Here is a 27794-nt window from a genome sequence, read left to right as displayed (position 1 = left end):
TTTACAGATTAATTTATCTTTTTATTACAGAATAATTTATCAAGTGAAAACGTGTCCTCTGTGAAAAAGTACCTCAATAATGCCCGTGAGAGGCTTGTTTCACATGAACTACACTGCTGAGAAATGCTATTAGTGTGACTCTAGGTGGCGCTGTTCCACACTGAGGCAGTCCATCTCACGCTCAGTCTCTGCTCTTTTGCGAAGTTGTGAACAGCTCATTGTTGCTGATGTCATGCACAAGCTAAGCTGACGATCATGGCAGCCTCGGAGAAGAGTACTAAAGAGAAGCTGTTGTCCGTGTTAGACGATCTGGAAGTGCTTTCCAGGTAGAGAGATGGCTGTTCTCCATGCATAGCCTTTCTGGTTGTTAGCCATTCGCTCACATGATCCACCGGGTGTATGCTAAGTTATTAACAGCGATTGTTTCATCCTGCAGCTCTACCATTCAACTTGTATATAATTTACTAGAATGTATTGATACCGAATAGTGTAGAGGGAATATGAATCGGTCACATTGATTGCGTTACAATAATTGAGGGAGAAACTCCTCTCTCATTTTAGAGTGATGAGTTCTTTTGAAGTTTAATCTATCAGCTCCATTGGTTAACAGATTTTGAGGGGGCTTTTGGGTCTGTGATATCGCGTTGCAAAGGAAAAAAGCTTAGTAAGTTCTATCTCTAGCAAACTTCATTACCTCATTTAGGCTATTTGGGAGGTGTTACCAGCTATGGTTATGCCTTTTTAATTTATTATTTTTAATTTCCCAAACTACAGATCAACTAAATACCTGGAATCATATGGAGATATAGTGATTACAATTTGTATTTGCCCTGACATAGGGTTTTTAAAATGTTTAAGATTTTTTTTATTTGCAAATGATACTTGACTAAAAAAACCCTGTTTTTTTATTAACTACTTAGTGAAGTCTTGATTTCACTCATCATTAGGGCTGAAGGGAGTCCTTACCAGACAGTGCATCACCTGCACACAAATAATAAAAGGAAAGTAAATATGATTATTTCAAAACTTAAAGGGACACTAAACCAAAACATTATCTTTCTTGATTCAGGTAGATAATACAATTTTAAATAACATTCCACATGACTCCTATTATCGCATTTGCTTCATTCTTTAGATATCCTTTGTTGAAGAAATAGCAATGCACACGTGTGAGCCAATCACACAAGGCATCTATGTGCATCTACCAATCAGCAGCTACTGAGCATATCTAGATATGCTTTTCAGCAACGAATATCAAGAGAATGAAGCTAATTAGATAATAGAAGTACATTAGAAAGTTGTTAAAAAAACACATGCTCTTTCTAAATCATGAATGAAAAAATTTGGGTGTCATGTCCCTTTTTTATCTGAATGTAAATGATGCTAAAGTGCCCGGTTTTTAAAATTTTTATTAAAAACAGGGGCACTTTAATTCATCAAAATTTACATTTCACTCCTGTTGTGAAAAAATACTTACTTTAAACTTGACAGCCGCTTCAGCTTCCTCCGGTCGTTGCAGGCCATTTCTGACGTCAGAAATGACGGATCGGGGAAATCGGTGTCTGATTCAACGCCGTGATTGGAGGAAGATGGATTCCTCACACAAGTGAAATGTAAATTTTGATGAATTAAAGTGCCCCTGTTTTTAATCGAATGTTTAAAAACCGGGCACTTTAGCATCAAAATTGACATTCACTTTAAAGGGACAGTCAGTCAAAATTAAACTTTCATGATTCAGATAGGTTATGCAATTGCAATCAACTTTCCAATTTATTTTTATCATCAAATTTGCTTGGTTCTCTTAGTATTCTTTGTTGAAATCTAAACCTAGGTAGGCTTGTATGCTAATTTCTAAGCCCTTGAAGGATACCTCTTATGTCAGTGTATTTTGACCATTTTTCGTAGATAGACTGTGATAGTTCATGTGTGCCATATAGATAACATTATGCTCACTTTTGTGGAGTTATTTATAATTCAGCACTGATTGGCTAAAATGCAAGTCTGTCAAAAGAACTGAAATAAGGGAGCAGTTTGCAGAGGCTTAGATACAAGGTAATCACAGAGGTAAAAAGTATATTCATATAACCGTGCTGGTTATGCAAAACTGTGGAATGGGTAATAAAGGGATTATCTATCTTTTCAAACAAAACTTCTGGTGTAGACTGTCCATTTAAGTTTGTTGCAACTTTAAAGGGCCATTCTAAAAGAATGAATTAGAGCATGTTCTAGTGACGCTACAAGTCTCACAGAGGGTTTAAACACATTGGGCTAGATTACAAGTGGCATGCAAACAATTGGTCAAGGGCTTTTGCAATTGTTTAAATTGTGCTGATATTACAAGTTGAGCGAAATTGTGCTGGCACAATCGTGATTTACGCTAGAATCATTACTGCAATTTCAAAGCTGTGGTTAACTGGCAAAAATAAAAAGTTGCACAAAACTCTTCAAAAATACATTACAAAGTACAGTTACACTTATATTGACACTAATAAAAATTATTTAAAAAAATATTGCACAAAAAATTTATAAGGGCTCAAAGATACGAGATCCCGGGTGTTAGAGGGAAAAAAAAGCCACAAAAGGGCTTTAACATAGGTACATATCCATCTTTAGACATGTATATTTTTTTGTGTGTGTATGTGTATATATATATATATATATATATATATATATATATATATATATATATATACACACACATATAGAGAGAGGTATTAATATATATATTTGTTTAAAAAACCCCATCAGATATGTAGAAATATTTAATTAGGAATAAATAAAACCTATTCCATTATATAAAGAATATTGGAATATGAAATATTCATATTTTCATGTTGGGTTAACGCTAATGAGAATGTTATGGTGTTTTCGTGAGAGTGAGGTGTTTTTTCCTCTATTGACTTCTATGGGGGGAATATGTTAAAAGCAGAGTTTTTTGCTATAGCGGAAACGCAAAATACTGCTCCACTTTTGATTTGGCCCATAGTTAGTACTGTTTGAAACCACAGAGTACTTACTGCTGGTCCGAACTGGAAACTGCTGCTAACCCAATCAAGCGGCTTATTTTCCTATTGTCAGCAGTGAGCGGTAGAGTCAATGAGAATAATACTGCTCATGCACTCTGCTTGTGCAAGCTGTTTGCCTATTTTAGCTAGTCAGATCATCAGTATGTGTGCTTGGAAGGAAGATTGAACTGCGCAATAATGTAAACCAAGACTTGATTTTCTTAGGTGCCATTGGCACTCTAAAAATTGTGTGTTGCTTTTAACGTTTGGGGACCTAAAGCCGCTTACAATACTTCCCATCCTTCCACAGCCGCAGGGTTAAATGTATAAGCAGTTGCTGCAGGCGGCATAGTAGTCAGTGTTCTGATGCACGCACCTCTGTTGTATAATTTATGAAAAAGATAATCAGTGTGTGCCCTGTGCCTGCATAAGTTATAGTTATTTGTTATACACAAAATAAATTTGTTTTTCTGCTCTATGAAAAGGTTATACTTAAGTTATTTTAGTTTAAATCTGTTTCTCCTGGTAAGTCAGAGCTATTGGAGGTATGGATTTTTTTAATTAATATGCCATGTCCCTGGTCTCATATAAAAATACCTGACTCTGTACATGTTTGTTGAGCACTGATGTGAGCAGTGGATTGTGATGATCATGCAATTCACTGTTTATATTCTAAATGCTTAGCCGGTTTTGTGTAGCACCAGCAAGAATATTCTTAACCCCTTTGTGACAAAAGCAAGTAATTGAATAATAACTTTTATTAGGTGTTTTAAAATATGGAGGATGCAAATATTCAATTTCATTATTTGTGTGTTAAAAATATGCTACACTTGGTTTTTACAATGATTATTTTTTATTAAAAGAATTTTCAAGGGACAAGTAAAAAAATAGACATTATTATTTTATTTTTTCCCCCCAAAGTTTTTATTATGAGAAAAATTGTAATCTGACAAAAAAGGAAATTCATCAAAGGCAGTAATGAAGGAGGCACGCAGACCTCTACAATCAAACAAATAAACTGTAAAAATAAATGAACATTTCACACATGCCTTGTGTGCCTACAGTAACATCTGGTAATCTTAAATAGTGATGCTAGATAAGGGAGGGGAGAGGGAGGTGGGGAGTACAGTAGGAGGGAGAGGACGAGGTAGATAGTCCAGTTTTAGGAGTTAGTTACAACATTAGGTACCCAGGCAGTGTCATATCGAGTTCCCCAGTCTGCCCAAATGAGTTTGAATAAGTCTAACCTGTTTAGCACTTGAAATATACCTTTCTCCATTGTGTAAATATAACCCATTGAATTTAATATCGTGGGCCAGCTAGGTGGGGACACGGTTTTCTATGCCTTTGCAATTGCCCCCTTAGTTGCGGTTAATAGATATATGGATAAGTAGGCCTGGTGTTTAGGTAGAGAGTGTGTACCTAAATGAAGGAGGGCATTAGAAGGGGTCTTAGGGAGAGATATACCCAGACCAATTAAGATACGGAAACAGGAATTCCTAGAGTTACAAGTTTAGGGCATTCCCACCAAATATGCAGAGTATCACCTATCTGTCTGCAGTCACGCGAACACATAGGGGAGGCAGTTCCATACATTTTGGACAGTCTTGTAGGAATATAATACCAATGCGTCAGTAGTTTATAATAAGTATCAAATAATGTAACATAATGTAGGGCCTTTTTTTGTGAGGGTGAAAGTAGATTGCCAAATTTGTGGTGTTAAGGAATAGCTCCCATTTGGTTAGGTGAGGTAGCTTGATGTCCCCCTCTGTGTTACCTATTGGGGTGTAGTGTAGGGATAGAGGTCTGCGTAACCTATTATCTTGTTGCCATATAGTTTCCCATTGCGTGCAAGGGCGAATCAATTCAGGTCTATAGCCCCAGCTTGACAGGAAGTTCTTCAACCTGACATATTCATACTTCATGTAAAGGGGTATAGTAGAATCAGTATGAATTTCTTCTAGCGTACGGAACCTCGGTTGTGGGGAAGAGGACCCAGAGGTCTGAGGCCACCTCCACTCCTAGTTGTGCCCACTTTTGGGTGTGGGAATCACGGAGACCTAAGAGTAAACCTGTGATGGAGGTAACTGGAGAGGGGTGTGGGGCTATGCGAGGGTAATGTCTAATCGTGTCCCACATCCGCAAACATTCACAAATTATGGGATTAGTGATGTTTAGGGTTTTTCGGGAGTGGTGAGGGATCCATATTAAGTCCTGTAGGTGTATATGGTGCGGTATTGAGGCCTGTTCAATGGTTTTCCACTTACTGAGAGAGTTTGTTGCTCCCCATTGGGAAATATGTGTCAACATTGCCCCTTTATAGTAACAGAAAATAGAGGGGGAGTCTATCCCTCCCCTATGTAGAAGGCTTTGTAGAATTGTATGTGCTACTCTAGGGGGTTTATGCTGCCAAATGTATTTAATAAATTCACTTTGAAACTGATGGAGTAAGTCCTATCTGGGGAGTCTAATAGGGAGACACCTAAAGAGATATGTGATTTTAGGTAAGAAGGACGTCTTGAGGGCTGTGAGTCTACCTATCCAGGAAATAAATGTATAGTCCCATTTATTTTTCAGGGTGTGTAGTTCAGATAGTAAGGGGTTGTAATTATCCTTGATAATCTGAGGTATATTATTTGATAACTTGACCCCTAGGTGCGTGACAAAATTATTGAGACAATTGACCTTGTGTTGGTTTTTAAAGCAATGGATCACAGTTTGGGGTATGCCCCATGTAAAAATTTCTGTTTTATCTAAATTCAATTTGTAAAAGGACAGATGTCCAAAAGAATCAAGGATATTCTTGAGTCTGGAGAGTGAAGACAAAGGGTCTGATGAGAAAATTGTGACATCATCAGCAAATAGGGCTATTTTGTGGTTTGTACCATGTAGGGTGATACCATCGATATGTTTATCCGATCTGATTTTTTCTGCAAGGGGCTCAATTGCCAAGGCAAATAATAAGGGTGAGAAAGGACATCCCTGCCTAGTTCCGTTGGAGATTGAAAAAAAAAAGGGGTGAATGAACCTAGCCCTTTGACCGTCGCTGTGGGAGTAGAGTATAATGCTTGGATGGCTGACCTGACACTCTCTGGGAATCCAAAGATTTTAAGAACCTCTCATAGCTCCACCTGACTTGATCAAAAGCATTCTCTGCATCTAATGAGATAACAGAGAAAGGCCTGTTCAATCTGGTAGATTCAGTGATGATATTGAGTAATCTCCTAGTATTATCAGGGCCTTCCCGGTTGGGTATAAACCCCACTTGGTCTAGGCCGATAAGGTGGGGAAGCAAAAAAGAGAATACGGTTGGCTAATAATTTAGCATAGATTTTTACATCTAAATTAATTAGGGAGATTGGCCTATAGCTGGAGCTGAGCGAAGGGTCTTTCAGGGGTTTGGGGATGGTAACAATCGTGGCTTCCAAAAATTCGCTAGAGAACTTGCCTTCCTCTTTAGCCAAATTAAAGAGCTGAAGGAGTAAAGGCGAGAGTTCGTTAAGATATGTTTTATAAAAAAATGCTGGGAACCCGTCTGGGCCTGGGGTTTTTAAAGCTTTCATATTTTTAACAACACCTTTAATTTCCCTAAGGGTAAAAGGGGCTGTAAGGGATTCGCAGTGTTCATCTAGGAGAGTTGGAAGCTTTAATTATTCCAAAAATGCTCTTAATGTCTAAGGGGGAGGCTGACGCTTGATCTGCTAACTTTTCTATATTATATAGTCCCAAATAAAATTTAGCAAAACACGTTCCTATTTGTCATGGTAGTAGGTAAATCTGGTTCTCAAATTGAATGTGATGGATTCTAGTGGTACTTGTTCTATGTCTTAATGTATTGGCTATGAGGGTATCGGCTTTATTGCTCTTATAATAGAAGAGTTGTTTGTTTTAAAAGATTAGATTGTGTGCGTTTTAATTCGAGTAGACATATGTTTCCTAAGTTTTGAGATTTGCTCCATAACAGGGATTGAGGGTGAGGCCCGATTGGAGAGTTCTAAGCGGCGTAACTCGATGTGTGACTGGGATAGGGGTAAACCAGACTGCTTTTTCAAATAGGCTTGCCTCCTAATAAGGCCCTAATGGTGGCCTTAGCAGCCCCCCAGAGAGTGTCATCTCTGACCAGCTTATTATCATTTATTTGAGAGTAAAACCTAATGTCTTTTCTAAGTTCCTCTCAAAAGGGGACATCTGAGAGAATCTGAAGGGGGAGGCGCCAGGAGAATCTAGGCCCAGATTTTTCAGTCGAATTAAGAGTTGCTATCACAAAATCATGGTCTGACCACGGACACAAAGATATTTTAGCATTTTTGACTGAATCTAACGTTTCCGCAAAGCAGAAAATATAATCTAACCTAGTGTTCATTTTATTTGGGTGGGAGAAATGAGTAGTCCCTATCTCTAGGGTGCAGGGATCTCCATATGTCATAGTAATTGGATTGGGTAATGGTCTCTCTGAAGGCAGACGAAAGTTGTGTGGAGAGGGCAGTTTTTTGGGGTTTGTTGATCTTTCTGTCAATAGTGGGGTCCCAAGTCATATTGCAATCACCTGCTAATATAACTCTACCAATTTTCACTCTGTCTACTGCTAGCAGAATTCGTTTTAAGTATTTGGGTTGGCGAGAGTTGGGAAGGTAGACAGATACTAGTGTGTAGGGAACATGATCAAGCTCACAAACAAAGATTGGGTACCTGGCTTGAGGGTCTTTAATGACCTGAGTACAATGGGCGGCTAGTCTCTTGTGAATCAAAATTGCGGTACCTCTAGCTTTTTGTGAGAACGAGGCGCACTCTAGTACAGCATAATCCTTGGATATTGTATATTGGGGGCTATCAGAGGTCCAGTGAGTCTCCTGAAGAAATACTACATCAGGGTTGTGGTATTTAAGAGATCTGGCCAATAAACTTTGTGCGGGGAGTTTAAATCTCTAACGTTATGTGTTAGCAGTTTGAGTAGGGGCATGTCGGCCAATGGTAAAGAATGGGAAACAGAAAAGAGGGTTGGTGGATGGGGTTAGGGAATTAAGCTATATGGGGATGGGAGTTTGGTGGAAATAGTCCACCTTAGCGGAACCCTAACGTGGGTTTCTGTTGGGGGGGGGGGGGACAACAGTAAGAAGCAGAGATCAACCATGTTAATTAACCCTGCTCCACAGACATAACTTACTTAAACTTGTAATAGCAAAGGTGCAATAAAATAGATAAAAAGTAAACAAATCAATCAGTGAACTTAACTGGGGAATGCCTCGTAAAGGGCATATGAACATTTGAACTAGCATTAGCTTTTAGGCATTCTCCATAGGAATAAAGTCTAGCACTATAAAGAGGAACACCTTAGTATAAAAAGAGAGAAAAAAAAGTGATGGAATTCAAGTTGGGCTTTGAGGTGGATTAGTTTTTGGCCTTTTAGCCCTTTGCTCCTTAGAAGTCCACTCAGGGGCCGATACTCTCAATTTCGTATGAGTAGCTGGTAGCGGAGGAGACATATCTGGACGAAGAACTCATGCTGTAAGAAGAGTCAATCTCTGAGGTAGAGAAGATATCATATGGGTTTGATTATCTTTCACAACCACTAGGTTTGTTGGATGGCCCCAGCGGTATTTAATGTTCGCCTTACAAAGGGTTGATGTGACCGGCTGGTAGGTTTTGCGATACTGCAGGGCGTGGATAGAGAGATCTGGCGAGAGCATAATGTCACTGAACTTCTCTGACAGGGACGGCTTCCTGAATGCCACCTGCATCAGCCTGTCTTTGTAAACATAACTATGGAAGCAGACTATTACATCCCTCGGTTTCTCGAAAGGGGCCGATCTGGAAAAATAGACATTTTTTAACCTATATGTAACATTAGACATGTACACAAACATAAAAAAACGTCTTCATGGAGGGAAAAAAGTATTCTTTCATCTTAAAGGGACAAATAACTTAAAAATGTTATATAATTGTGTACATAGTGCAGAATTATATAACATTATCTAAGTGTCAGCTTTCAAAAACAAAAGCTTTGAGAGATTTATGCTATCTAACTTGCACTTACCTGGTCTCCTCTCCAGGATCTTCTGATCGGGTCTTGGTTTTCAAAAGCGCTTCGTGGGTGCGCTGTCTAATAACAGCACACCCAATCGCGCCATTTAACTGAATGTAGCTAGCTCTGATCTGGTAGTGGGAGCGAGCTATGTGCAGAATTGTTGACCCTACACTGCTGTGTATTTAACCGCTACAAGGGAACTGCAGAGCACTCCTGGACCCAAGTGGAAAACTGCCACTGATGCAGTTAGCAGTGTTAGTTGCACATCTTTGCAGGGGTTAAACACACAATATTGTAGGCTCGATAAGCTTAAAGGGACACTGAAGCCATTTTTTTCTTTCATGATTCAAATAGAGCATAAAATTTTATCAACTTTATAATTTACTCCTATTATCAAATTTTCTTCGTTCTCTTGCTATCTTTATTTTAAAAGCAGGAATGTAAATCTTAGCAGCCAGCCCATTTTAGGTTCAGCACCATGGATAGCATTTGCTTATTGGAGGCTTACATTTACCCACCAGTAAGCAAGCATAACCCAGGTTCTCAACAAATAATGGGCCCGGCTCCTATGCATCAGATTTCTGCTTTTAAATAAAGATAGCAAGAGAACGAAGAAAAATTAATAGGAGTAAATTGGAAAGTTGCTTAAAATGGCATGCTCTATCTGAATCATGAAAGAAAAAAAATTGGGTTTAGTGTCCCTTTAAATTGAGTAGAAGCTAGTGCTACAAGCGAGCAGCAGAGATGTGTTAGAAAAGTGAAGCGTACATACTTGGCTGACACGAAATCAAACAAAGATATTTCTGGATCACTATCAAAGGGATATTAAACACTTAATAAATGCTAGAATGATGCATTAAAAGAAAAGATTAGTCTGAGAATATGTATTTTTTTTTAAAGTTTCATTAGTTGTTTAAATATTGACAGAATAAGTGTAAAGTTTTAGTGTCTATAAAACAATGGGAGCTGCCATGTTGTAACTTAGGTTACCTTCTCTGCTGGGGCCAATTAGGGACAGATTTAAATAGGTTACTAGAAAGCCAATGGCTGTTTGGAATATAACAGTATTTTGCACTTCCATTTCTTTTTTTTTTATTTCTCTTTTTATTCAATATCCAACATAATAACATAAGACATTATTTCATTTACATTGTCTCATTATACTTTACGGGTAATTTAACGAGGAGAAAGAAACAAAAACAAAAAATCAAAAACATATTTCAGAAAATTACATTACATCTTCAACCCATCTTTCATAATACAAATTCAATTCTATTTTGTTAGATTTTCCTTAACCTTAAGTAATCAGGATGGCTTATTTAGAGTTATTTGGACTAATAAAAAAAAAAAAAAAAAAAAAAAAAATGAATACATTTTCCCATCTCTCCCCCTCCTCCCCCCTCCTTTATTGTTCAATTTTTACCATGTTCCTAAAATAACTAATTCTGAGGATCTAAATGGGTAAATTAAATAATCAATTTCTTTTTTAGGGAAAGTTTTTATAAAGGAGGACCATTTTTGAAAAAAATTACATACATCTCTTGTATCATAAAATTTTGTATTATATTGTTCAAGGATACATTGTTTTTTTATGGAGTTTCTAATTTCCGAAAATGTAGGAGCTGATGTATCTTTCCATTTTTTGAAAATAATATATCTAGATGCTAGTATGGCAACATTGACAATTTTTTTCTGATCAGGTGGAATTCCTGGATCCAGTCTGAGTAATATTATATTTATGAATGAAAAATCCAGGTGGGAGACCCCCACCCTTTTACTTAACCAATATTCCATTTTTTTCCAAATTGCTTTTATTTTAGGACATTCCCACAGCATATGCTTAAAATTAGCCGCTATTAATGAGCATTTTGGGCATTTATTAAATTGGGAATTCCCCCATCTATGACCCTTTTCTGGGGTGAAATATGTCATATGAAGAAGTTTTATATGAGATTCTTGCCATGTAGCAGAGAGAGTTGTTCGCCTGACTTCTAATATCGATGTTTGAATATTCCCTACTTCAACCTGTTCTGGTGCTAAATTAACTGCCCATTTTGATTGAATTCTTGTTATATTGTTTAAACCTTTGTCTGAGTTCAGTATTTGATAGCAATATGTAATGGATAACCGTCCCTTTTTAGCCTGCATTAGCCAATTCTCCAGAAGCCCCATTGACCAATTCCAGCCTGAATAATTTAATAATTTCCAAATATAGTGTCTTGCTTGTAGGTAAACATAAAAATCTTTTTGGGAAAGATCAAACTCCGCTCTTAAATCAGCAAATGTTTTGATATGCTTTCCTGCAATGTCTACTAATTGTATCACTTTATCCAAGCCCATCTCTTGCCATTTTTGTAATGGAGCTAAGTGTAGGCCTACTGCAAAGTGAGGATTCCCTTTTAAAGGTAAATATTTAGAAATTTTTTTATCAACTTTTAATAGGGTGCAGATCTTTGACCAGGCCTTGATTGGAGTATATATAGTTTTGGAGTTTTTTATTACCTTTGGTATATCTCTTAATTCATTGTGTATTAATGCTATTGGGAGATAGGGAAAGGTTATATTATTTTCTAGATCATTATCTGTTATATAGTCTTTGGAACAGATCCAATCCACTACAATTCGGGCCAATCCTGCTAAATTATATAGACGAAGATCTGGCAGGGCACAGCCGCCAAATTTTTGAGGTAGGCTAAGTTTCTCTAATGCTATTCTAGGCTTTTTCCCTTGCCAAATAAACTTTCTAAGGGCCATATTTAGGATCTTAATATCTTTATCCTTCAGAAGAATTGGGACATTTTGAATAATATATAAAATTTTTGGCAGTAATATCATTTTATACAGAGCAATACGTCCTGACAGTGAAATGGGAAGATTTTGCCAGTTCTTCATTGTATATACCATAGTTTTTAAGATTGGGGGTATGTTAAGACTATACCATTTCTCTGGTGTGGAAGAGACTAAAATACCCAAATATCTAAAAGCTTCTTCAACTATTTTAAAGGGTATATTTTCTTTTAGTTGGGAAGGTCGTTTTAACCATAGTAATTCGGTTTTAGATGTGTTCATTTTGTAACCTGAGAACAAAGTAAATTGATTTATAATTGATAATAATTTGGGTAAATTTGTCTGAATCTCTCTCATATATAATAAGATATCGTCAGCATATAATGCTATCTTAAGTTCTCTATTTCTTATTTTTATCCCTTCACCATCTTGTCTAATCCTTATTGCAAGAGGTTCTATTGCGACATTAAAAAGCAGGGGTGAAAGAGGGCATCCCTGCCTTGTGCCCCTAGCTAAACATATATCTAATGACTGTCTAGTATTCACTATTATCTTTGTAGAGGCTTTATTGTAAAGATTTTCAATGAATTTAGAGAATTGGCCCTTAAAACCAAACTGAGCTAGCGTATGAAGAAGATGATCATGATGGACCGAGTCAAATGCTTTCTCAGCATCGATTTTAATGACTGCCTTATCACTTTTATCTTGTTTTCCTTCTTGTCCTCCATTTATCTCTGATTTGAAATAATCAATAGTGAGAAACAGCTCTCGAATCTTAGCTGAAGAATTTCTATTTATTAAAAATCCAGCTTGATCTTTGTGTATTATAGTTGGAAGGAGAGTTTGCATTCTTTGGGCAAGAATAGAGGTCATTAGTTTATAGTCCACATTTAACAAGGCTATTGGCCTATATGACTCTTTCTGGGTTAAATCTTTCTCAGGTTTTGGTATAAGCGTTGTATAAGAGGCTGCAAAACTAGAAGAGGGAGAGTTGCCCTCAATATACATATTATTAAATAACCTTGTCAAATGCGGAACTATCAGTGGCGATAATATTTTATAAAACTCACTAGGCAGGCCATCAGGGCCTGATGCTTTATTGGTAGACATATCTTTAATACTCTTTTTGACCTCTTCTTCAGTGATAGGGGAGTTTATCATTTCATTTAATTCATCTGTTATTTTTGGAAAAGAAATCTTTTCCCAAAAATTTGCGCGCTGTTTCTTATCTGATGCCCTTTGAGAATAAAAGTCTTTATAGTAATTCGTCATTATTTTTAAAATCTCCTCTGGGTTTGTGATTAATTTATCTCCTTCCTTGACAGACTCAATTAAGGGAGATCCTTTGTCTTGTTTAATTAAATTGACAAGTAACTTGCCTGCTTTGTTTCCATATTTAAATAGTTGTGCTTGTAATTTTAGTTCTCTTTGTGTAGTTTTGTGTAATAGAAAGGTGTCTCTTTCCTTTTTAGCTTGCGTATATCTATTCCATGATTCAGGGGTTTTATTCAGTATATAGGTGTTATAAGTATTTGATAGTGTTCTTAAAACCTCTTCCTCTTTCTTTTTATATTTTTTCGTTCTATTGATATTGAATGCTAAAATCTCTCCCCTCATAACTGCCTTTGCAGCCTCCCCAAAAATTATTGGTCGGTTAGTGTAATCACTATTTAATTGGGCATACTCTTGAAATTTCAAGCTCACCATATTTTTAAATTCTGGATCTGCAGCCAAATACTGAGGAAAATGAAATCGTAAATTTTTATTCTTGGGATCCTGTGCAAGTATTTCAAAAGTTATTGGGGCATGATCCGAGACTGTAATAGGAAGAATGTTAGACTCTATATTTAAGTTTAAAAATTTCTCATCTACCAAAAATAAGTTTATTCTTGAAAGCGTCTTATGAGCTTTAGAAAGACATGTATAACTTTTAGTATCTTGGTTATGTAGTCTCCAAATATCCTTGACTTTTAAATTAGTATATATTTTAGTAAAAACTTTTGTTTCTAGGTTATCTTTCTTTGTTCTTAAAATTCGAGCATCTTGTCTTAGTCTGTCTAATGCATAGTGTGGGGACATGTTAAAATCTCCTCCAATTATTAATAAGCCCTCTTTTTTGGAATGTATTTTAGTTTGCAGGGTATCCCAGAAAACATAATCAATAGTATTTGGTGCATATATATTGCAGAGTGTATATATGTTTTTAGCAATCTTAACCTTCAATAGTAGGAATCTCCCACCTGGATCCATTTCTAAAACCGTAGATGCAGCCTTTATTTTTTTCCCAAGTAGAATTGCCACTCCCCCTCTCCTACCCAGAGCCGGAGCTGCAATAACTTCCTGTACCCATGATTTTTTGAGTTTAATTATTTCATCAATGTTCATATGTGTTTCCTGGAGGAGGGCAACATCTGTATTTATCTTTCTCAAATAGGATATGATTGTTTTTCTTTGCACTTCCATTTCTAATAGGATCTGAAAAACTCACAATTTTTAGAATGCAATTACAGGAAAAGGGGACAAAATAAATAATGAAAGTATATTGCATATATATATATATATATATATATAACTTCAAATTATTTAGAAAGGAGAGAAATAGCCACAGTAGAGCTATATGAGATACTGTGTAAAGATGGGGGATTTCAGCACTCAATAGAACTCCATTTAACCCAAACTGGTGCTTGACTGGGAGCTAGCAAGAGACATAAATACACGGATGCACATAAGTTCAGATAACACGACAAATTTATTTACAAAGTAACAAAAACATGCTGGAAAGACATATGCATATTGTTTAGGTACTAAAGAAAGTATAATACTACCACTGCAGTGGGATAACTATCTATCATAATACTTTCCTAGAACAGCTTTTTATGCAACATTGTATTGATTTATATATAGCAAGGAAAGGATATATATAACTGTAGCCAAACAGATTATCTTATGATCATATATACGACCTGTTCTGAGTCCTCCTTATAATTAAGGAATAGGAAGAAAACACAGGTAGATTGAAAATCCGTTTCTACCTGGGCCCAGGTTCTGTGTGAAAAGAGGTAGATAAACGGGATAATCCTTTCTTTTTCAAAGGCTAATTTTTGCTTTTCATCAGGAGCTATATAAAAAGACTTGTATGCTAGAACTCCGAGGTAAGAGCGTCCTCTCTGTCTAGCATAGTAATACAATACTTGTTTAGAAGTGCCGTTATTGCTTTTAAGTCCAAACAAATGCAGCTTTCCAGGAAACTGCGGTATGTAGCGGTCCCAAGTGTTTGCCTCAACACATACCTCCGGACCTCCGTATTTGAATATCAGTCCGGATATCTGTATGGCTGTGTTAGTGCTCACCTCCGGGTTCACCTTGTATCCGCAGATATAGAGATTACAGTCACTCGTTCGGGTCTGGATACTGAAGTTACGTGCAGGGTCGGGACAAGTGCTTCCGACATCAAACTGCTTTCTATCTCCACTTTGGGGTCATATCACCTTCGCTTTTGGGGATCTTGACCATAACAGATGGCAGATAGAAATCTTCATGGAAAACTTCCGAACTTGTGTGAGCTGTAACTAGGTGTCTGTCTGTCTGTTATCCCTGTGGACATTGTGTCTACTGTCCATATATCCTAAAAAGCAAAACATTTTGTACAAACACAGGTAAAAATTTTGACATAAGACATTTTGCAAATTGCAATACAGTAGGGGTTGTCTATCTCTTACAGTGCTCCTGCCCTCTGTTCTATGTTGGAAAAACGAAAAGAATGTTCAAGGACAGAGTGCAGGAGCACAGGGATGACATTCTCTATGAAAGAGATACAAGTGTAGCTCGTCACTTCAAAGAGGTACATAAAAGTAGCACAGTATCCCTGAAATTTATAGCAATTGATATAGGTATTACAAATGGAAGAGGAGGGGATGAAGACAAATGCCTACTTAGAAAGGAAGCCAGGTGGACATACACATTAAAAACGATGACTCCGAATGGGTTAAACGAAAGAATAGAATATGCTTCTTTTCTGGGCTAAACAATAATTCTTTGTTTTAGCAATTTTGGATCTAAGGATAAATGCCTCTCATTAGAAAAATTTCTTTTAATTTAATAATAATAAAAATAATCTATCAATATAAGTAATGATTTTGACTAAAAATGTCATTTCTATCTGAATTCTCTACTTCCTTTCCCTCTGTCTAACCTAGTGTTATAAATGATGGCGATGTTTATGTAGCGGAGCACATGAGTTCTGTGTAACCACGGCAGGTTTGGATACATTTGTATCAAATTTCACTCTCATAATAATTGGACAGTCTCCCTGGAGGCTTGTGTGGTTAAAACCAATCACATTTGTTTATTTGCTGAAACCAAACACACCTCCTTGTAGGGAGAAATCGAATAAGAAGTGAGAGACACAGGTGTCAGGTAGTCCTGATGAGGCCCAAGCTTTCGCTGAGCATTGTGGGCGAAACGCGCGTCGACAGACAGACACCTAGTTACAGCTCACACAAGTTCGGAAGTTTTCCATGAAGATTTCTATCTGCCATCCGTTATGGTCAAGATCCCCAAAAGCGAAGGTGATATGACTCCAAAGTGGAGATAGAAAGCAGTTTGATGTCGGAAGCACTTGTCCCGACCCTGCACGTAACTTCAGTATCCAGACCCGAACGAGTGACTGTAATCTCTATATCTGCGGATACAAGGTGAACCCGGAGGTGAGCACTAACACAGCCATACAGATATCCGGACTGATATTCAAATACGGAGGTCCGGAGGTATGTGTTGAGGCAAACACTTGGGACCGCTACATACCGCAGTTTCCTGGAAAGCTGCATTTGTTTGGACTTAAAAGCAATAACGGCACTTCTAAACAAGTATTGTATTACTATGCTAGACAGAGAGGACGCTCTTACCTCGGAGTTCTAGCATACAAGTCTTTTTATATAGCTCCTGATGAAAAGCAAAAATTAGCCTTTGAAAAAGAAAGGATTATCCCGTTTATCTACCTCTTTTCACACAGAACCTGGGCCCAGGTAGAAACGGATTTTCAATCTACCTGTGTTTTCTTCCTATTCCTTAATTATAAGGAGGACTCAGAACAGGTCGTATATATGATCATAAGATAATCTGTTTGGCTACAGTTATATATATCCTTTCCTTGCTATATATAAATCAATACAATGTTGCATAAAAAGCTGTTCTAGGAAAGTATTATGATAGATAGTTATCCCACTGCAGTGGTAGTATTATACTTTCTTTAGTACCTAAAAAATATGCATATGTCTTTCAAGCATGTTTTTGTTACTTTGTAAATAAATTTGTCGTGTTATCTGAACTTATGTGCATCCGTGTATTTATGTCTCTTGCTAGCTCCCAGTCAAGCACCAGTTTGGGTTAAATGGAGTTCTATTGAGTGCTGAAATCCCCCATCTTTACACAGTATCTCATATAGCTCTACTGTGGCTATTTCTCTCCTTTCTAAATAATTTGAAGTTATAACTACTTTTGGGGGTCTGCACCTGATCTAGTATTGGATAGTTACCGCCTAGATCTCTAAATTATAAATTTTCTATCCTGTTTAAACAGGAAGCTTAAACAATCCTCTCCCAACATTTTCTTTGTATATATATATATATATATATATATATATATATATATATATATATATATATATATATTATCATTCTATATTACCAACTCAGTGTTTTCTGTTTGAGGAAAAGCTTTTTTCATATCAGGTTTATTATTAAAGGGAGGGTGCTGGTTGTTTGTTTTTAAACAAATTCCAATAATACAGTAAAATTCGAGGGTGGTCTATTTTTTTTTTTTTCTTTCACATTTATCTGAATCTAGATGCACATGTCTAATATTGAGTGGACTAGTAACTTTGTGCCTGTAAACTTTAGTGATATTGTTTCACCTTTGTGTGTGTATGTGTGTGTGTATATGTATATGTATATGTGTGTGTATATATATATATATATATATATATATATATATATATATATATATAATCTGTGCAAAAGTCTTAGGCCACTATTACATTTGTTGTTTTAGAAACGGTATAATGACAATTTATTATTATTTCTCAGTCTCCTTATTAGAATGCAACCAGAATTTACAGGATAATTGTATGCAGTATTAAAAAAACAGAAAAAACAGCTTCTTTAGATTTAAAGTGGCAAGTATTTAGTGTGACCTCCCCTTACACTTGAGCAATAGCAGGAACCTGGCTCTTGTAAACCTAAATTGAATGGAACCCTAATTAATGTCATTGCTAACACATGTATTTGTCCTACTATTTCATGTCAAATGACTGCTGAGAAAAAGGTCTATTACACCAGGTTTGTGCAAGACGTGCTTGAGCATTACATACACGTTGTATGAGTTTAATTCATTGGAAGCTTGCTAATAACACCAACTTTTAATCATATTAAATTCAAAATGCCAAAGATCACATAATTTGACAGACATAAAATCATACTTTTGCATCAGCAAGACCACCCTCCAAAGGAAAATAAGCAAACAAATTGGATACTCAAGATGTGGTATTCAAGCTGTTATAAATAAATTTGAAGAATCAGGAGATTTCATGGACAAAAATGAATTGGAAGGCCAAGAAAACTTTGAAAATCTTATGAGAAGTTTCTCAGAGTTTCTTCTTTGAGAGACAGGAAGAAGTCTAGTAAGGACCTAACTCAGCATCTGACATCTTCATGGGGATGCCAAGTTGAGCCTTCTACAGTCCAAAGAAGCTTGATCAGGAATGATCATTGTGGAAGGTAGCAGCCAAGAAACCACTTTCAGAAGGGGAACAGGGTGAAAAGGCTAAGATATGCTAAAGCTCACAAAGATTGGACTGAAGATCAGTGGAAAAGAGTATTATGCTGTGACAAATACAAGTTAGAAATTTTTTGGTCCAATTGTCGACATGAAGAGTTGGAAAGAGAAGGAAGAATGAGGGCTTGCGGTCTTCAGAGAAACAAGGCGTAGGGTCTGTCCTGGTGATGCATTTCTGCCAGTGATGTTGGCGATATTGTCTGAATTGATAGGATCATGAATGCTGAAAAGTACAGACAGGCTTTAATTCATTATGCCAATCCATCTGGAATGCGCCTGATTGGGAATGGTTTTTTTTTTTTTTTTTTTGCATTATAATGATCCCAAGCACACTGCTAATGCAGTGAAAATCCATAAAAAACAGCATGGACTGGCCTCCACAGAGTCCAGATCTGAATATTATAGAGGCAGTATTGGATCACCTGGACAGAGAAATAAATAAAAGACAAACTAAATCTAAAGAAGAACTCTGGGAAGTGCTGAAGAAGCCTGCTATAATATACCAGAAGATTACTTCAGAAAAGTTTGGGACAGGCTCCCCAAAGAGTTCAAGATGTGCTTAGTGCCAAGAGAGGTCACACTAAATACTGACTTTTGCCTGAAGAAGCCATTTTGTTCTGAAAATTGTGTTAAAATACGGTAAATATATTTTTATATCTGCTGGTTTGGGTCTAAGCTGTTTGGTTTTATGTGAATTATTGTGAGATGTTCTTTTCTTTTTTTCAGAGAACTTATAGAAATGCTGGCGCTTTCAAGGAATCAGAAACTTAATCAGCCTGGAGAAGAAAATCAGGTACAAGCTTATAATTGGCTTAAGTGACAGCACATAACAGCCACTAGCGTAAAGTGCTATATCTGCAAAAAAATAAAGCTGATTTCAAGCTCCTTTTCAGATGTAGAGGAAAATAATCAGATTGCTAGTAGTCTGCAATCATTTTTTTAGTCCTCCTCAGCAGCTAAAATCAAGTTTTAAACTTTTTTTGCCATTCTGTATTAAAATTATTTTCATTCTTGTTTAAGATAACAGAGAAACAAAATCTAATACAGTGTATTATCACCACTGCAATCAAATATTTGCAGGCTTTTTACCATTTAAAGGGACTAAAATTGATAGAAAGTTTTCATCCTTATTAAAGTGAAGGTAAACTTTGATGAATGAAAGCCCGTTTTTTTTTTAAATACTATTAAAAACAGGGGCACTTTCATTCATCAAAGTTTAGAAAGCAGCCGTTTTTGTTAAAAACTTAACTTTGTTTGTTTGATAGCCAGAGCAGCTTCCCCCACACGGAGATCCTCTCTTCACTCGTCCTCAATGACTAATCCAGCTTCCTCCAATCACGGCATGGCCTCAGGCAATGACTTCCCTGGGGGGAAAGCCGTGATTGGAGGAAGCTGGATTAGTCATTGATGACGAGTGAAGAGAGGATCTCCGGGTGGGGGAAGCTGCTCTGGCTATCAAAAATCAAAGGTAAGTTTTTAATCAAAACTGATGAATGAAAGTGCCCCTGTTTTTTTTTTTTTTTTTTTTTTTTTTTTTTATTGTATTTTTTAAAAAAAACGGGCTTTCATTCATCAAAGTTTACCTTCACTTTAACTATGAGCAAGATTACAAGTCGCGCAGCAAATCAGTTGCGAAAACACAGCACGCGTTATGGCGCTTTCGCATTTGGAATTGCGCAGCTATTACAAGTTGCAAAATAACTTATTTTGGGCACGCATTAAGACGCGTAATCCAAATAGCCAAATCGTGTGCGGGTTCCCGAATTCCCCATAGAAGTCAATGAAGAAGACAAATAGAAAAAACCCTCACTAAAACTAATCTAGTACCTTTTGATTCCTTATAACTTTTGTGTGCATTATATTTGTAAAATAATTTTTATTAGACAGTGTTAATATGAGTGTAACTGTACTTTGTAATGTATTTTTGAAGTGTTTTGTGAAACTTATTTTGCAGAAAACTTTACTACAGCTATTCGAGCGCGGAAAAGATTGTTGCGCAAAAGGGGAATGCGCGTGCACAAACACGATTTTTCAAGACTTGTAATAGCTGCACAATGGAAATTTATTGCGAAAAGATCATATCTCGCGCAGGAAGCTCATAACGCTCGACTTGTAATCTTGCCCTGTCTTATTTTTGAGGATTTATGGTTTACTATTTTGAGGATTTATGGTTTACCAAGATACGTAGAAATATTTTTATCCAGTTGTCCCTTGAAAACTGAAAGTAGTAGTTGTATTGAAATACAAAAAAATATTTATTAAAGGAACATGATACTCAAATGTTTAATCACTTGAAAGTGATGCAGCATATTTGTTAAACGCTGACTAGAAAATATCACATGAAGTGAACATTGCTTTGTAATAAAGGAAGATATTTTACCTCAGTTTCCTCAGTAGAAAATAAAGAATAGTGGGAACTCGGCACTGATGAAGTTGATTAGCCGTTGTTTTGTAGATGCAGATGACAGTACAAAGAGTAGCTATTTATCACAGAGCACTTACTCTGAGGAGCTGAAGAAATTTTGAGGTAAAATATCTTAATTTTTTTTTTTTTTACATTGAGATGTTCAGGTGATAGTTTGTCAGCTGTTTACAGTTAAGGCTGTGACACACTGCAAGCAGAGCGACGCGCAGCGTGTAGATGCAGCTGTGCGCGCTCAGTGTGTCTTGCCTTTTCATCTCTGAGCACTCTGCTGCGTCAGGTCGCATAGCTAAGCGCTCAGAGATGAAATATTTGAACTTTAGAAGCGATGCGACGCGGAGCGAAGCAGCTGCTTTGCCTCGCGCCGCATTGCTTGCAGTGTGTCACAGCCTTTATGCTGCATTACATTCAAGGGATTTAGCAAAGGAGTATCATTTATGGACCTTTAATATTTAAAACCACAAGTTATTTAACTTTGCTACATTTTTAAAAATACAACCTAATTCAGTCTATTAAATTACTAAGGCTACAAACCGAGAAAAGTAAAACTTGTGATAGAATAAACATTTGGAGGCTGCATGCATTGATTTCCAATAAACTAAATTCCTCTACATTATGTAATGGGGAAAATTTCATCCATACAGCAACAAGCTCCAGAACACTTCACATAGGGAAAAAGACGTGGTGATTGAGTAGTAATACTTAAAATATATCCAAATACAGATTATATTGCGCACAGAAAATAACCAGATCAAAATTGTTGTCCTGACAAGTTTGTAAGGTCTCTATGGATGCTGGAGAAACTTAAATAACTTCCGTAACAAAATAGCTTAAAGGGACACGAAACGCCTTTTTTTTCGTGATTCAGAAAGAGCATGCAATTTTAAACAACTTTCCAATTTACTTGTTTTATTTAATTTGCTTCCTTCTCTTGTTATCCTTTGCTGAAAGGTTTATCTAGGTAAACTCAGGAGCAGCAAAGTACCTAGGTTCTAGCTGCTGATTGGTGGCTGCATATATATATATTTACACACACAGATTGTCATTGGCTCACCCATGTGTTCAGTTAGAAACCAGTAGTGCATTGCTGCTCCTTCAACAAATGATACCAAGAGAATTAAAGGGACACTGAACCCAAATTTTTTTCTTTTGTGATTCAGATAGAGCATGCAATTTTAAGCAACTTTCTAATTTACTCCTATTATCAATTTTTCTTCGTTCACTTGCTATCTTTATTTGAAAAAGAAGGCATCTTTTTTGCTTCAGGTCTCTGGACAGCACTTTTTTATTGGTGGATGAATTTATCCACCAATCGGCAAGAATAACCCAGGTTATTCACCAAAAATGGGCCGGCATCTAAACTTACATTCTTGCATTTCAAATAAAGATACCAAGAGAAGGAAGACAATTTGATAATAGGAGTAAATTAGAAAGTTGCTTAAAATTTCATACAAGTGGAGCGATAATTTGCCGTTTGCTTGCGCGTGATAAATAACCAGCCATTAGCTTGCGGTAGCAATTGGCTCCCAGAAAATTAACCAGAGGTTAGACCTCTGGTTAATTTTCTTAATGTCCTCCATTTGCCCCCAAATTTCAGAGTACTGTTCTTTATTAAAAAAATAAAAATATCACTTTTTTATTTATTTAAATAAAGTAACTGCACAAAGTAGTTATAAGGGGCTAAAGTTGGTGGGGTGAAAAGTACATTTACATTGCTGTCTATGGGAACTGTGAGTTCCCTGTAAATATTTATGTATAAGCTTATATATTTGTGTATATACACATATTAACACACAAATATATATGCATATATTCTAGGGCTGCACGATTAATTGCATATGCGATTTAAAATCGCAATTAATCAACGCAGCTTAAAAACCGCGAGAGTATGCAATTTATAACCCTGCACACTGTGATGTCACCTATGACGTACAGGAGGGCTCGGCAGCGGCCACATGCGGGTAAGGGGGGTGGCAGTGACTAACCAGTGCTGTACTAGCTCATGGTGACAGACTGAGCTCAGGCTGAGGGGGGGGCAGCCGTGCCGGATCTAGCTGGAGGTATAGCCGGCCATGCAGTGCTGAATGGACTAGCAGCGTTTTCTTGTCCGGTGCAGCAGCAAGCACAACGGCTCCCTCCCACCATGAATAGAAAGCTGGCCAGCAGGATGCACGGTCTGCCTGCCCAAATACTCCATTCAAAGTATTTGGGCGGGCAGACAGTGCATTCTGCTGGCCAGCTTTCTATTCATGGTGGGAGGGAGTCGCTGTGCTTGCTGCTGCACCGGACAGGAAAACGCTGCTTGGGGGGCCGGTGAGTGACTGTGGTAGTGTTGTGTAGTGGGACTCACTTGGCATAGGTCACCCTTGCAAGATAAAGAGCTTGTCTCCTCTGCATTAGAATCATACTGCAAACGATAGAGCTCAGCTGGCTTACTTTATACTATTATTGTTTGCTATAGAAATATTACTGCAGAGTATAGAGCTTACTCACATTTTATATAACTGATTAGTACTGTGGCTGATTTGTGGGTGCAGTGCTAGGTCCCTCTTATTATTTTACCCCGCATATTCTCTATGCAAGGCAGTGCCATTTTTATTTGTCAATTCTCTTATATGATATATTGCACAAAATAAAATATTACTGCATGCTATGGAGCATGATTACTTGCAATATTTCTACAGGCACAGAGATTGCTCACACACACACATACACACATATATACATACATACATACATACACACACATGTGGTTTGTATTTCTCTTAAGTGTGTTCAGTCCACGGGTCATCCATTACTTATGGGATATATTCTCCTTCCCAACAGGAAGTTGCAAGAGGATCACCCAAGCAGAGCTGCTATATAGCTCCTCCCCTCACATGTCATATCCAGTCATTCTCTTGCAACCCTCAACAAAGAAGGAGGTCGCGAGAGGAGCTGGAGTTTTTACTTATCTATTCTTCAATCAAAAGTTTGTTATTTTAAATGCCACCGGAGTGTGCTGTTTTTCTATCTCAGGCAGTATTTGGAAGAAGCATTTTTTTTCTATGATCTTAGCAGGCGTAACTAAGATCCACTGGCTGTTCTCGACATTCTGAGGAGTGGGGTAACTTCAGAAACTGGGAATAGCATGCGGGGTCCTCCGCAAATGAGGTATGTGCAGTACTTTATTTTCTGGGAATGGAATTGACTAAGAAAATACTGCTGTTACCGTATGATGTAAGTACAGCCTTAAATGCAGTAGTGGCAACTGGTATCAGGCTGATAAATGTATGGGCAGTCGAGTTATGTTCTAGGGACTAGAATTTGACTGGGAAAATACTGTTAAAACTGAAATAATACTTAAGCCTTATCTGCAGTGGTAGCGACTGGTAGCAGGCTTAGTGATAACTTTGCATGACATTGGAAAATCTTGCTTTTTAATAAAACGTTTACTGGCATGTTATTCGTTTTTGTGAGGTACTTTGGTGACAAATCTCTGGGCATGATTTTTTTCCACATGGCTAACATATTTTTCTGCATGGAAACCATTATATCAGGGCTCCCACTGTTGTGATAGGAGTGGGAGGGACCTTGTTTTAGCGCCTTGTTGCGCAGTTAAAATTCTAGCACAGTCTTCCTGCTTCTTCCTCCTTGATCCAGGACGTCTCTAGAGAGCTCAGGGGTCTGCAAAATTCTTTTGTGAGGGAGGTAATCAGTCACAGCAGATCTGTGACAGTGTGCTTGACTGTGATTAAAAGCGTTAAATCTTAATTGATATCCGTTTTATCCGTTTTGGGTATTGAGGGGTTAATCATCCTTTTGCTAATGGGTGCAATCCTCTGCTAATAATACACTTCTTGTTAAGAATTGTTTAATTATATCTGTATTTTTTGAAGCGCTGCAGCGTTTTTTATATTGCTTGTAAACTTATTGAAAGTGATTTCCAAGCTTGCTAGTTTCATTGCTAAGTCTGTTTAAACATGTCTGATTCAGAGGAAACTGTTTGTTCATCATGTTCAAAAGCCAATGTGGAGCCCAATAGAACGATGTGTACCTATTGTATTGATATTGCTTTGAATAAAAGTCAATCCGTACCGATAAAGAAACTATCACCAGACAACGAGGGGGAAGTTATGCCGCCTAACTCTCCTCACGTGTCAGTACCTGCGTCTCCCGCTCGGGAGATGCATAGGATTGAGACGCCAAGTACATCTAGGCCCTTACAAATCACTTTACATGATATGGCTAATGTTATGAAAGAAGTATTATATAATATGCCCGAATTAAGGGGCAAACGCGATAGCTCTGGGTTAAGGATAGAGCGCGCTGATGACACGAGAGCCATGTCTGATACTGCGTCACAATTTGCAGAACATGAGGACGGTGAGCTTCATTCTGTCGGTGGCGGTTCTGATCCGGGGAGACCGGATTCAGAAATTTCAAATTTTAAATTTAAGCTTGAGAACCTCCGTGTGTTACTAGGGGAGGTATTAGCGGCTCTGAATGATTGCGACACAGTGGCAATTCCAGAGAAATTGTGTAGGTTGGATAGATACTATGCGGTACCGGTGTGTACTGACGTCTTTCCTATACCAAAAAGACTTACAGAAATTATTAGTAAGGAGTGGGATAGACCCGGTGTGCCTTTTCCCCCTCCCCCGATATTTAGAAAAATGTTCCCTATAGACGCCACCACACGAGACTTATGGCAGACGGTCCCTAAGGTGGAGGGAGCAGTTTCTACGTTAGCCAAGCGTACCACTATCCCGGTGGAGGATAGCTGTGCTTTCTCAGATCCAATGGATAAAAAATTAGAGGGTTATCTTAAGAAAATGTTTGTTCAACAGGGTTTTATATTGCAGCCTCTTGCATGCATTGCGCCTGTCACGGCTGCAGCGGCATTCTGGTTTGAGTCTCTGGAAGAGGCGATTCGCACAGAGCCATTGGATGAGGCTTTGAGCAAAGTTAGAACCCTTAAGCAAGCTAATGCGTTTGTATCAGATGCCGTAGTACATCTAACCAAACTTACGGCTAAAAATTCCGGATTCGCCATACAGGCGCGCAGAGCGCTCTGGCTTAAATCCTGGTCAGCGGATGTAACTTCCAAGTCTAAACTACTTAACATTCCTTTCAAAGGGCAGACCTTATTCGAGCCCGGCTTGAAGGAAATTATTGCTGACATTACGGGAGGTAAGGGCCACGCCCTTCCTCAGGACAGGGCCAAACCAAAGGCCAAACAGTCTAATTTTCGTGCCTTTCGTAACTTCAAGGCAGGAGCAGCATAGACTTCCTCTGCTCCAAAACAGGAAGGAACTACTGCTCATTACAGACAGGGTTGGAAAGGCAACCAGTCATGGAACAAGGGCAAGCAGGCCAGAAAGCCTACTCCCGCCCCTAAGACAGCATGAAGACAGGGCCCCCTATCCGGAGACGGATTTAGTGGGGGGCAGACTTTCTCTCTTCGCCCAGGCTTGGGCAAGAGATGTGCAGGATCCCTGGACGTTAAAGATTATATCTCAGGGATACCTGCTGGATTTCAAAACCTCTCCTCCACAAGGGAGGTTCCATCTTTCGAGGTTATCAACAAACCTAGTAAAGAGAGGCATTTCTACAATGTGTACAAGACCTCTTAATCATGGGAGTGATCCACTCAGTTCCGCGATCGGAACAGGGACAAGGATTTTACTCAAATCTGTTTGTGGTTCCCAAAAAAGAGGGAACCTTCAGACCAATCTTGGATTTAAAGATCTTAAACAAATTCCTAAGGGTACCATCGTTCAAGATGGAAACCATTCGAACCATCCTACCAATGATCCAAGAGGGTCAATATATGACCACAGTGGACTTAAAGGATGCTTACCTTCATATACCGATTCACAAAGATCATTATCGGTACCTAAGGTTTGCCTTTCTAGACAGGCATTACCAGTTTGTGGCTCTCCCCTTCGGGTTAGCCACGGCCCCGAGAATTTTTACGAAGGTTCTGGGCTCACTTCTGGCGGTACTAAGACCACGAGGCATAGCGGTGGCTCCGTACCTAGACGACATTCTGATACAAGCGTCAAGTTTTCAGAATGCAAAGTCTCATACAGAGATAGTTCTAGCATTTCTGAGGTCGCATGGGTGAAAAGTGAACGTGGAAAAGAGTTCTCTGTTACCACTCACAAGGGTTCCTTTTCTAGGGACTCTTATAGATTCTGTAGAGATGAAGATTTACCTGACGGAGTCCAGGTTATCAAAGATTCTCAATGCTTGCCGTATCCTTCATTCCGTTCCAAGCCCATCAGTAGCTCAGTGCATGGAGGTAATCGGCTTAATGGTCGCGGCAATGGACATAGTGCCATTTGCGCGCCTGCATCTCAGACCGCTGCAACTATGCATGCTCAGTCAATGGAACGGGGATTACTCAGATCTGTCCCCTTTGCTTAATCTGGACCAGGAGACCAGAGATTCTCTTCTCTGGTTGTTGTCACCGGTTCATCTGTCCAAAGGAATGACCTTTCGCAGACCAGATTGGACGATTGTAACAACGGATGCCAGCCTTCTAGGCTGGGGAGCAGTCTGGAATTCCCTGAAGGCTCAGGGATCGTGGACTCAGGAGGAGAAACTCCTTCCAATAAACATTCTGGAATTAAGAGCAATATTCAATGCTCTTCTAGCTTGGCCTCAGCAAAACTGAGGTTCATCAGATTTCAGTCGGACAATATCACGACTGTGGCTTACATCACTCATCATCGGGGGA

At 38.1% G+C, this 27794-nt stretch overlaps 1 protein-coding gene across 1 annotated transcript in view; it reads left to right on the top strand.

The window, feature by feature from the left end:
• The first annotated feature begins 213 nt into the window (after positions 1-213).
• The window catches only part of MED4 (mediator complex subunit 4), a 55641-nt gene continuing 28060 nt past the window's right edge, over positions 214-27794 (top strand). Inside the window, exons 1-2 of the mRNA XM_053708018.1 lie at positions 214-326; positions 19375-19441. Of these exons, the coding sequence (XP_053563993.1) occupies positions 256-326; positions 19375-19441 (138 nt within the window). The 5' untranslated portion in view covers positions 214-255. The remainder of the gene's footprint in view (positions 327-19374; positions 19442-27794) is intronic.

The sequence above is a fragment of the Bombina bombina genome, chromosome 3 (assembly GCF_027579735.1).
Source record: "Bombina bombina isolate aBomBom1 chromosome 3, aBomBom1.pri, whole genome shotgun sequence".
Taxonomy (NCBI): domain Eukaryota; kingdom Metazoa; phylum Chordata; class Amphibia; order Anura; family Bombinatoridae; genus Bombina; species Bombina bombina.
Note: the sequence above shows the minus strand (reverse complement) of the source record. Positions and strands in the feature narration are given on the sequence as shown.